General features: G+C 33.7%; 2 protein-coding genes and 2 long non-coding RNA genes across 4 annotated transcripts; all 4 read left to right on the forward strand.

Moving 5' to 3' along the window:
* Positions 1-4020: 4020 nt before the first annotated feature.
* On the forward strand, positions 4021-5536 carry LOC104718598 (uncharacterized). Its single transcript, XR_002033654.2, has 4 exons — positions 4021-4116; positions 4721-4842; positions 4926-5126; positions 5251-5536. It is a non-coding gene; the product is annotated as an uncharacterized LOC104718598 (long non-coding RNA).
* Positions 5537-5772: 236 nt separating this feature from the next.
* LOC147935990 (heat stress transcription factor A-4a-like) lies at positions 5773-7246 on the forward strand. Its single transcript, XM_087470721.1, has 3 exons — positions 5773-6015; positions 6170-6670; positions 6802-7246. The coding sequence occupies exons 1-2, from the start codon at positions 5818-5820 to the stop codon at positions 6473-6475; spliced, it is 504 nt and encodes a 167-aa protein (XP_087326847.1). The 5' UTR covers positions 5773-5817; the 3' UTR covers positions 6476-6670; positions 6802-7246.
* A 1231-nt stretch (positions 7247-8477) lies between these two features.
* On the forward strand, positions 8478-9234 carry LOC104718599 (uncharacterized). Its single transcript, XR_756409.3, has 2 exons — positions 8478-8565; positions 8819-9234. It is a non-coding gene; the product is annotated as an uncharacterized LOC104718599 (long non-coding RNA).
* A 610-nt stretch (positions 9235-9844) lies between these two features.
* Positions 9845-12028, forward strand: LOC104718602 (O-fucosyltransferase 30). Its single transcript, XM_010436371.3, has 2 exons — positions 9845-10395; positions 10489-12028. Exons 1-2 carry the CDS (start codon positions 9923-9925, stop codon positions 11540-11542), a joined length of 1527 nt encoding a protein of 508 aa, XP_010434673.2. The 5' UTR covers positions 9845-9922; the 3' UTR covers positions 11543-12028.

The raw sequence follows: 12028 nt of genomic DNA on the forward strand, positions 1-12028 counted from the left end.
ATAGATTAATAAATTTCTCCGGTCCCAAGTTGGAACTAGTGTAATTTTAGACATTATTCGATAAAATAATAAATTAATAATTTTTTTAAAAATCTCATGTAAAAATATGGTCCCATCAATATCATAAATTAATAATCAAATAAATTAGTATATATATATATCTAAGAAAATCTAGTGAAATATGAATCTATTGTTTTTTGTTCTTGAATTTACATTCTTGTTGGAGAGCATCTCTAATCTTTCTGACCACATCAAAAACTTCTGATGTTGTCTTCTCAAATCGCATCCAAAAATTGTAGAGAGTTCTTGACGCGATAATTGTTTCCTTAGTGTAACTGGTTCTAAAGGTATCGTCATATCTTCTTCAACTTCATCATCACCTTGAAAAATAGTAGCAGCAATTTCTTATAAACTTTGAATTTCCGATAAAAAATTCTCTTCATAAATTAAAACCTCTATAAATTAATAAAATTTCATGATCCTGACCTTATTAATTTATAGAGGTTCTACTGTATATAGCAAAAAAGAAAAATTATGTCTAGAAATTTGAATATTGGTCTGTATAGACTCAACTTCTACTACTTAGACCATCAATACACTAACTTGTTTTAACATCTCTATCCTAAGAGATCATTAGGATTACATTTTATTTCTAAAGAAAACACTGTGTTCCTAATTAATCACTTTTCTAGTCTTTTCACACTTAATAAGAAAACACATTAGAAGTTCATTATGATTGCTTCAATTTTCTTTTGTGTTTTACAAATTTCATTTCATTTTCTTTTGCTCCATTGTTGACTTGATCAAACGTTATTCAAGCAATATGTTTAATAATAACATTTGGAACATTAGACGGTAAAATATATACTTAAGCAAAAAGAGATGGGGGGTAAAAATATGAGCTTGCAAGGCACATCCCTCTTCACGAAATGATAATTAAGCATAATATATGAATGTTCTAGCTGTTTTACCTTTATTTTTTGAGTACACATGACGAACTTGAGACATATATCTTAAGAATAAGAATAATTTTGGAAAGTTATGGGTCTGAAGATTAGATATATTAAAGAGTTTAGAATGGAGAACTCCATCGTTAATGTAGAAGTGAGAAAGAGGAAAAGAGAAGGCAATTTCAAGTCATACAAAATATAAAGGGGATAGATTGGAGGAGAGATTGTGGTCTTTTACTTTGAAATATCAATTTTTTTTTTCCAAAAGAGTTTTTTTTTTCATTTTTAAGTTTAATTAGGTATTAGCCCACGCTAAACACATGAAATATTAAATGATAATTATATTTGGATTACGGTAAAAATAATATAAAAAAATGTATTTTGTTTCTTTTGAGATGTGAAAGAATGATATTTTGACCATAAAATCTCAAGATTACATATGACAATTATGTAAAGGTTAATTGTCAAATAAAGAAAAACTGAAAACCTACATTTTTATCAACCTTACTATATAATCTCTTTAAATTAATACTTACTATATATTAATATTTTTTTCAGGGTCCGAGTTGGATCGGTGTAAAAAATGACACAATTCGATAAAATAATAAGATAATACTTTTTAAAAAAAAATTATGCAAAAATATGATTATAAATATCAAAAATTAATAATTATATTAAAAAAATTTAGTGAAATATGATTTTATTGTTGTTTGCCTATTCTTGAATTTGCATAATTGTAGGAATTCATCTATAATCTTTATCATTGCATCAAAATTTTTTTGTGTTGTTTTCTCAAACTGTATCCAAAAGTTGTGGTGCGTCATAGACACGATGGTTGTTTCTTTACGTGTAATTGGTTCTAAAGATACCACATTACATATTGGACTTCATCGTGAAGGATAGTAACAATTTCTTCTAAACTCTAAACTTCTAAACATTTATCATTTTCACTTGAATAATCTAGTAAACTTTTGACATCTGTCATATTTTGATAGACGAAACTATAAATTAAGAAAAATTTATAAGAGTGTAAATTATAACAAAGTATCTTATTTTTAAATTATTAATTTATCGATAAATTAAAACCTCTATAAATTAATAAAATTTTGTGGTCCAGATCTTATTAATTTAAAGATATTTTACTGTATTTGGTATCGTTATTTACCGTACCAAATTTAAAATAGATAAAAAGGTACAGAAAAAAAATGGTATGAAATATTAATATAAATAATGATATACAAATCAAAATGTTTTTCATGACATAAGTGAATCTATGTTGATCATGTTTTTACATAGGTGAGAATTGAGCTTATTGTACAAAAACATCTGTAGCAAATATAAGATTGTATTATAGGAAAACTGAATTGAACAAAAATATCAAAAATTTGTAGAAAATGCCGAAAATGTTCTTTTTGTAAAATATCATTTTGTTACTTTTCCCATATTAGTGTAGTTTTAAATAATTTTGAAGGACTAAAACCCATACAATATTGAAAATTAAGCCCATAACTAAAAGGCCCAAAAAAAACAACAGATCCACGATCAATCATCATTTAGGGTTGACAATCCAAAGTGGCAAAAAAAATTAGGCCTGGGCATTCGGATATCCGATCGGATTCGGATTTGGATGTTCGGACGTAGAGATATAAAACCCGATCGGGTATTTTCTAATATCGGATCGGGTTCGAATTGGGTATCTTCGGGTTCGGGTAATTTCGGGTTACCCGAAGTCATAAAAAAAAAAATCTATCTTGAAAAAAAAAAAAAAACTTTCTATCTTCCTCTTCTTGTCTCCTTCTTTATCTCTCTTTTTCAACAAAAAAACCCTAGATTTGTTTATCCATGACCACTACTTCAAAAATTAAATCCTTCAAATTTCCTACCAAATCTAATATTTATAGCAAATTATATGATATGATTCATATTTATCTTCCAACCTCACTCACTCTTCAAACCCCACAAACTATATTTTTTTCTTGTAGATTTGCTTGTCATGTTTTTACTAAAATTGATCTGGGTAATAAAAAAAATAAAACAATTATGGGTTCTGTTGATTAAGAAAGAAAAAAATAAATCAATTTTAGAATACATAATTATATATATATATAAATAATTAACGTTTTCATAGTATGACATAAAACTAAGGTGGTAAAATGATTTATGATAAACTTGTAAATGCCTAAGGTATTGGGTTCAAACCCACTTAGATGTATTTTTGTATTTATTTCGGGTTAGTTCGGATATCCGAATTTCAAAGAAACTAAGGGTCCGAATGGTAACTGCGGTTTTAATGGTGCGGGAAAAAAAATTTGTTAGTGCGGTACGGTTCAACTGCGGTACGTGCGGGACAAATGTATTTGCGGGACAAGTGCGGTTATTCCAAAATAAGCGGTACAAAATAATGTTTGATTGGTGAAAAAAATAACTGCGGTTCACAATAAAATTATATATATGTATAGATTTTGTTGTTATTAAAATAATTATATGAATAAAGTTATTAAAATAGTTATTAACTAGTAAAAATATAGATAATTAAAATAATTGTAAATTATAATATTCTTTGCGTTAATAAAAAATTATTTTGAATCTTAAATATCCAAATTTACTTAAACTAAAAATTTATGAAATCATTTAACAAAATTTTAAATTAAAACAAATTTAACACAGAGAAATTTGTTGATATATAGAATGTTGATTAGTTATTTTCAAATCATAAGTTAAAATAAACATAAATAAATATTTTGTTTATTCAGGTGCGTTTTTTAAAACAACCCGCTGCATAATTGAAGGATCAAAAACCAAACGCGGCCATGAGTTATTATACTCGTTAGAAAAACACAAATGAATCATTTTTTACTTTATGGAAAAACGCAAACAACTGAATAATAATGGTGAATGGTGACTATGTGCGTTATTCATATTTTTTTTTGCCAATACCGCAAATTATATGCTTCCATTCAGGGCCTAAATCCGATCGGATATTTAGTACTATCTGAATCTGAACCGAACTGCCTATTTCGGATTGGATTCGGGTTCGGGTTTTGGATTCGGTTAAAATGTTCATGCCTACAAAAAATCATCTTTTAGAGAGTCGAGAGATAGAGAAAGAAGAGATCAGTATCGTCGCTTCCCCGAATCGTTCTCCTCCGGCGTGAATTTCGCAAAGGTAATATTATTATTTACTTATTCTGCTTTCCACGTTTTATTTTTCTTCTTATTCGTAATATTTTTTTTCTCAAATTCTTTCCTCTATCGATTTATTGTGATTTCTTTTTTTTTTTCTTTTTTTTTTTTGTTTTGGTCGTCTGTGATTTCTTCTTATGGAGTGAAATTTTCATTTATTTTTTTTCTCAAACAATTTCATTGAATATCCCAGAAACGTTTCTTTTAGAGAAATTTACTCAAACAACACTTAACTAATACTCTGTGTTTGCTTTTTTGTTTTTGTTTTGTCCTCTTCAGATCTATTCCATGTTTATCACGATTCTCATATAAACTTAACCCCAAAACAAAAAGGAAGTTTCAGATAATTTTTACTGATCTAACAAATGATACTCTTACCCACTTCCATTTAGTTTTACAGATAGAGATATAGATCTAAACAATTTTGGAACTCGGAACCGTTTAAGATCGATCGATTGATTTTAAGAAATAAGGATTTCCTTTTTTTATTTATTATTTATTGTTAAACCAATTGAATAATCCTATAAAATATAACTAATAAATGTCTGTGGTTTTGAACTTCTTCTTATGATGATGATGACATGAAGGTTGTGCATTTTTGGCAAGAATGGCGGAGCAGGAACTGAACCAATTGAGAGGGGTAGCAACGGCAGCAGTAGATGCCTTCACTGACTTTAGGCACGCTCAGATTTAGGAGTACATTGAAGGAGTAAGTATTCTGTATTCGGATTCATTCATTCTTGTGACTTCGGAATACTTACTAATAATAATAATTTTGGTTTGGTTTGGAAGGAGAATAATTTCCAGAATGTTGAGTTTGCCATCAACAGACTGACAACCATCCTTAATATCACCAATCCTAATCATTATAACGGACAGATTCCTCCAGAGAATTTGAACCAAGATGAATTGAACGAAGTGAGAGTTGTAGCAACAAATGCACTCAATTTTTTCAGAACTAGGATTCCATTAATTTTAAACTCCATCAATGCGGTGAGACATTTTTTCTTTTTTTTGCTTTTAATTTCAATTTTTTTTTTTGTTTTTAACACTTTTGACTCTAATAATTTTGACTTTAATTTCATTTTATTTATTTATTTATTGTGTGTGTTTGTAGTTGAATAATAATATGCATGACCTTCAGGCTGCCATCATCCTACTCAATCTAATCAACGCTGCTATTACCAATCCGGCTCTAATTGCCCCGCCGCCGCCGCCGCCTAATGATGTGTAGCAGCAGCTGAAAATAGGAGGATTACCACGAGATGATGGAGTCTATCTTTATTTATTTTTGTTAGTATAAAAAAAACATTTTGGGCTAGCTTTTGTTTATTTATTTGTTTGCTTGCTTGATGTGGACCTGGTACGGTTAAATAATGAAAATAGATCGAAGCGTTTATTTATTTTATCCATCTACTAATGTAATCTAGTATACTAATTTACAGGAGGAGGATTTTATAACCTCTATTTGTTTAATTTTCATAATACACTCTACACTACTATTGCCGACAAAAAAAGATAAATTAAAAAATAAAAACAAATAGGCCCAAACTGAAAAAGAAAAGTATGGTAAAAAGGCCGGGACGTCCACGTGAATTCATCAGGTGAGAGAGAGGTCATACGTAATATTTAGGGTTGTGATTTGCGGCTCAGATATTTTTTTGTTAACCTTTGAATTTCGATTATGGAAGGTGGAGTAAGAAACATGGCGTTGGATTTCCTGAAGAAAGCGTATGAGTTGGTGGATGATCCATCAACAGATTCTCTAATCTCATGGTCACCGGACGGTAGCTCTTTCCTCGTTTTCAATCCACTAGAATGTGCAAGAGACCTTCTGACCAAACGCTTACAAATCACCAACTTCGGAAGATTTCAATCATACGTAAGTAATTGATCTCTAGTTTTTTTTTTTTTTTTTTAGTTAGTTATACATATCATCATCAGTTTTGTAGTGTACATCATTTCATTGGCCAATTCAAGAAAGAAAGAAAAGAAAAAAATGTAATCTTTTGTTTCTTAATTTACTGATTATTTAGGGATTTAAAGAGACTGTTATCTCGTCTGGAAAAGAATTGGAATTGGAATTCGCGTGCAGTGATTTTGTGAGAGGCAAGCCTGATCTTTTGGACAAGATTGCCGATCGCTATATGGTAAAGTTGAAAGAATTTAGTGATAGGAGATATGGGTTTCTCAGTATATGGGGTACCACCAGGGAAGAGTATGATTTAGCCATGAAGGAGGAGCACAAAGAAAGGAAGGAGGAGTACAAAGAAAGGGAGAGAAAGCCAACTATACCGCCGTTTATATATATGTCTTGGGGAAAAGATGAGATCTTTGTTTAGCAAAAAAAAAAAAAAGATGAGATCTTTGATTTCCTGAAGAAGGCCTATGACTTGGTTGATGATCCTTCAACGGATTCTGTAATCTCATGGGCTCCCAACGGTAGGTCTTTTGTTGTTTGGAAACCCCTTGAATGTTCTACCGACCTTCTTCCCCGCTACTTACAAACCACCCACTTCTTCAAGTTTCATACATATGTAAGTTTTTAAATATATATATATATATATATATATATATATATATTTTTGCATTATATTATATGTATAGGGACGACGGTACCAAGAAATCTTACATTTTGTATATGTATTTTTGTCCTCCTACTTATTAGGGATATAGAAGGATGAATATAACGTCTGTTCCTGGACAAGAAGAACAATTGCAATTTGCTTGCACTGACTTTATGAGAGGCCAGCCTAATCTTTTGGACAAGATTGCCGATCGCTATATCGAAAAGTTGAAAGCTACAGACTTTTGGGCAATTAATGAACGAATGAAGAATGCCACTAGCAAGGAAGAGTATGATTTAGCAAGGAAGGAGTTGTTTGACAGGAGGAACAAGGATATAAAGGAGAGAATGGCGAGAATGAAGATACGTCACGAGAATGAATAATCAATCATCATGTTTTGTTTTGTTGCACTACTTCCTTCTTTTTTTTATCTCTGTATTTCTCTACTTTCTCCTTATGGATACTAGTCTCTTCTCTGTTTCATTTGTTTCTCTACTAAGACCATCCCCATTGGTTGCTCATTAACAAAGTTTATTTTTTTATAAATTTTGAAAAATAATATGTTAAGCAATTCATTAATAAACTTTGAAATTTCATGGGTCCAATGATTGATCCTAAACTTGGTTGATACAGTTACATGTATGCATCTGTACTTCCTTCTCTTCTTCTTTCTCTTCTCTAATACCAAAATCTATACAAGACCCAAAACACACTTTATAATATGATGATTCCTTATATCACTCTGTTTGTGTACCGGCTTGAGAGGTTTCTTCAGGTCTGGCTGGAGTCATTAGCAACGACAGTAGGCGGAGACCATTGATCAGGGACCATGAGGAAGTAAAGTAGTGATTGCCTTGCCTTTCTGAATCTTCTCTTATATTGCTTTGAAAAATTACGGTTGGTGATTCATTCTTTGGTCCTCCTAGTCCATATTCTTTAGTGCTGCAAACAAGTTTGAATAACAACAGAAGAACAATTGTATATATGAAGCCTAACACACAATTTTAAAAATACCAAATCTTTCCAACGTGGTCTCAAAAGCTTGTAGAGAGAACCTGGTAGGCCAAGAAAATCACACTTGTTACATCTTGAGGCTCCAGTAATGTGCCAAGGCACAATGGCGCACTTCCAGTAACAGGGTCCTTTTGCTGTTTCTATCACTCGCTCTTTAATCTGAAGACTGTATAGGTATAGTTACCTCATTGATCCCAAATCTGGGGGCAAAGTAGCGGCTACAGAAATCAAATGGAGAAGCAGCGGGCAGTGACCATCATTCCTTCACAAGGGCATTTCGATATCTCATCTAGTCTTGGCTGCAAACTCAACGACTGACTCCCAAGATGAAAGCACAACCTGCAATGAATCTGAGAGTTAGCTCAATGGGCGCCATAAGCTAGAGTAGAAAAATATGGAGACAGATACTGAAAATATTACGAGGATGTCTTTCTCTCTGTGGCTTTAACAGAAGAACAAATGCTACTTGAACATGAAACTCATTCAATGTAAGAAACATACAACCGATCATTCAAACTAAAAATACATGAGTATGTATGATTACTAGACGAGACGAAAAAAAAAAAAAAAAAGAACCATATTGAAAATGAAGCCTATAACAAAAAAGCCACAGAGACGGATCGTCATTTGTCGGAGAGTTTTCACCATGAGCAGCGAGACGAAGGCAAAGAACAAGAAAAAAAAATATATATTGAAAATGAAGCCTATAACAAAAAAGCCCAAATAAGAATAGAATAGATCGGCCCACGATTAATCATCTCTTAGGGTTTTTGGCAATCCACAAAGTCGCAGAGAGAGAGAGAGTCGAGATCATCAGTATCAGAAAAATCGGCGAAAATTTCGGAAATAAGGTAATATCATTTCCACGTTTAATCCTCACACAAGTTTGAATTTTTTTGATTCCTGTCCTGTTTCTATATATGCATTTCTTCTAAGTTTCTATTTATGCTTACATTAAATCTGGAGTTTTTTTTTGTTCCTTGTTAAAAACTTGCTCTATTTGGTTCCTTATAATTAGCCCAGAAACGTTTCTTATGTGTGTGTGTATCTGGGGGTACAAGTCTGATCAGAAACTGACCATGAGTGCTTTTACTACGTCTTTAGGTTTGTATCATGGAGAATTTGAGGCAATAAGCCCTCAATTTGGTTCAAGGCATTGTGGTTAATTTAGGGCCTTTAGAAGAATTCACCAATAATGCAGTCAACGCGGAACAGCTCGATCGCATCATTGATGTGATGGAGATTGTTGGTTTAACTGCCAACAACATCATCGATCAGCAGCACCAGCCACCACCACAACCACTGCCGGGAAATCAGAATGTCGATGATGAGGCTGAGTCTGGCATCACCCGCGAATAACTGTTTAGGATTCATATTAATGCCTTATCTGGTTGATCTCTCTCTCCTGAAAGCTACTGTATTTTTCTCTCTTTTTTTGGGAATTGGATCCGTTGTTTCTAAAGAGGAAGAAGAAAAAAAAACACACTGTTTTTAACGCATTCACTTAATTGGGTATACCATAGAGATATTGCAACTACTAACTCACACTTACTAACCAACCCATCACAATAATTTAGTAACCCTTGTTTTGTTTTGTAAACTAATGGAAGAAGGATAATTATTATTCGAAGATCATGAAAGGACAGTTAACAAAACAAAAATGCAATTTCCGTGTCACAGTTCAAGAACCATAGATAGGGAAAGCACGTTTATGGGTGTATACTAGAAGTTGGAATATCTTAACCAGTATCCTGGTCCAATTCATGTGTTTGTAAATGACTGACCTTCTTGAAAGCGACTGGACTGGAACTTTTGGTGATTCGTCCAAGGACTCTACAAATTTCAAACTCCACTTAATTTCTAGGGGACACAAGTAAGGAACTATTATAATGTTATATGTGAAGTTGTGAACACCACATGAGGTTGCTTCAGGACAGTATAAAGAAGATGCAAAACCATTTGTTCTCCTCATAATATAATCCAATCTGATGTTGAAATCTAATCTGACGTTTTCATAAGCAAACCAACCGGTTTAACAATAATTCTATGATGCAAAACGTCAGATTGGTTGGTTTGATTAATAAAAAAAAACAAACAAAACAATGATACGCACCGTTTTCAACATCGTCTACACACGAGTAAAATAAGCAGACGCAATGATGGCAGCAGTCTCAAAAACCTCAAGGAGCAAAAAAAAAAAAAAAAAACATGAACAACTTGTTCAATCCCAGTAGACCAAGCCCGAAGCCATGGCCGAACAGGAAGAAGCAAACCAACAAACCCGCCATTTTTCTTTGCTCCGTTTCCCTTTTTGTGTTCTTCTTCGTAGTCGTCGTCTTCTTCTTCATCACTTACTCCGAGATGCCCAAGTCCCTGTTCTCGATCTCCGCCTTTTCTGGATCCGTTCAATTCCCTCAGTGCAGATCCGAGACACTGACCCGAACTCTTCTAGGTCAGAAGTTTCTATTCTACTCTCCTCACAGTGGATTCAGTAATCAGCTCTCCGAATTTAAGAACGCGCTTCTTATGGCGGGAATCCTTAATCGGACCCTCATTGTTCCTCCGATTCTCGATCATCACGCCGTCGCTCTCGGCAGCTGTCCTAAATTTAGGGTTTTGAGCCCCAGCGAGATACGTCTCTCAGTTTGGAATCATTCAATTGAGCTTCTTAGGACTAACAGGCTACAAAATCTCTTCTTTTTTTTTTTTTTCTTTTCGTGATGGGTTTTAGTAATTTTATCAATGAGGGGTGACGAGCTTTGGTGTTTATATAGGTACGTTTCGATGGCTGATATTGTAGACATATCGTCGCTGGTGTCTTCTTCGGCTGTTCGAGTCATTGATCTTAGGTACTTTGCATCATTACTCTGTGGTGTTAACTTGGAGACTCTATGCTCTGATGAATTAGCTGAACAATCTCAAGGTTATGAATCACTGAAACAGTGTGGCTATTTGTTATCTGGAGGTCGTGGTAATGTAGATAAGTGTTTGTATGGTGTGGATGAAGATTGTAGAACCACTGTTTGGACGTATAAGAACGGAGATGCTGATGGAAGATTAGATTCGTTCCAGCCTGATGAGAAGCTCAAGAAGAAAAAGAAATTATCTTATGTGAGAAGGCGTCGAGATGTGTTTAAGGCTCTTGGACATGGTACAGAAGCTGAGTCTGCAGCTGTTCTTGCATTTGGGAGCCTCTTCACCGCTCCTTACAAAGGCTCGGAGCTCTATATCGATATCCGTAAATCTCCAAAGGTTAAATCTTTGGTTGAGAAGGTTGATTTCCTTCCTTTTGTTCGAGAGGTAATGAGCGCGGGGAAGAAATTTGCATCAGAAACCATAAAGGCACCGTTTGTTTGTGCACAGCTTAGATTACTAGATGGCCAGTTTAAGAATCATCGGGAGAGCACGTTTACGGGTTTATACCAGAAGTTGGAATCTTTGAGGTTAAAGAATCCTGGTCTAATTCATGTGTTTGTAATGACTGACCTTCCTGAAAGTAACTGGACCGGAACTTACTTGGGTGATTTGTCTAAGAACTCTACAAATTTCAAGCTCCACTTTATAGGGGAACAAGATGAACTCGTAGTGCGAACGGAACATGAGCTTGCTTCTGCGAGTCACGGGCAGAAATTTGGGTCTATTCCGATGAGTCTTGATAGTATAAAAAAGATGCAGAAGCATTGTTCTCCTCATGAAGTATCAAATGTGCAGCTTTACATAGAGGAAGCTGTTTGCAGCTGTGCTTCACTTGGTTTCGTTGGTACTGCAGGGTCTACAATAGCTGATAGTGTAGAGATGATGAGGAAATACAATGCGTGTAGTAGTTGAACTCAAGACTGTGATTTCTATGATCCTTGTTTCTAAGATTGGATTCATCTGTTGGATTAACCAATGTGGAGTGATTATGGTTAAGTTTTTGTCGGTCTTTGTATAGACATGGACAGAGATAGATCTGTCATCTTTGTCCACTTGAGGTATTGGTGATCAAAAGTGGGTTTTGTGTTGTTAAGTTCATTTAGGAAACTATCTACAGTAGTTTCTTATTAATAATATAAAGCTACTTGTAATTCCTTTCTGGTAATTCACACAACGAATGGCGCTCGTGCCTGAGTGCGAAGACAACAATCGAAGAGTGGTTTGCGTGGGATGGGTGCGCTTGGTGGTGATAAGTGTCGGGCTGTTTTGACTTTTGTAGTTTCGACAAGCTTTGTAATTTGTACCAATGTGTTTAAACCGGTTTTGATTTTGGAACAAATACAATAGTGGAAGTGATTTGGTTGAGAAGCTAATGATATTTAACCGGATTTAAACTTA

This window comes from Camelina sativa, chromosome 10, assembly GCF_030686135.1.
Source record: "Camelina sativa cultivar CO46 ecotype springtype chromosome 10, ASM3068613v1".
NCBI lineage: Eukaryota > Viridiplantae > Streptophyta > Magnoliopsida > Brassicales > Brassicaceae > Camelina > Camelina sativa.

Excerpts from the sequence above, each read along its gene's own strand:
- LOC104718602 (XM_010436371.3), top strand. The coding sequence starts at position 9,923 with ATGAACAACTTGTTCAATCCCAGTAGACCAAGCCCGAAGCCATGGCCG. Across the intron at positions 10,396-10,488 it reads GAGCTTCTTAGGACTAACAG|GTACGTTTCGATGGCTGATA; the intron begins GCTACAAAATCT and ends GTGTTTATATAG.
- LOC147935990 (XM_087470721.1), top strand. The coding sequence starts at position 5,818 with ATGGAAGGTGGAGTAAGAAACATGGCGTTGGATTTCCTGAAGAAAGCG. Across the intron at positions 6,016-6,169 it reads TCGGAAGATTTCAATCATAC|GGATTTAAAGAGACTGTTAT; the intron begins GTAAGTAATTGA and ends CTGATTATTTAG.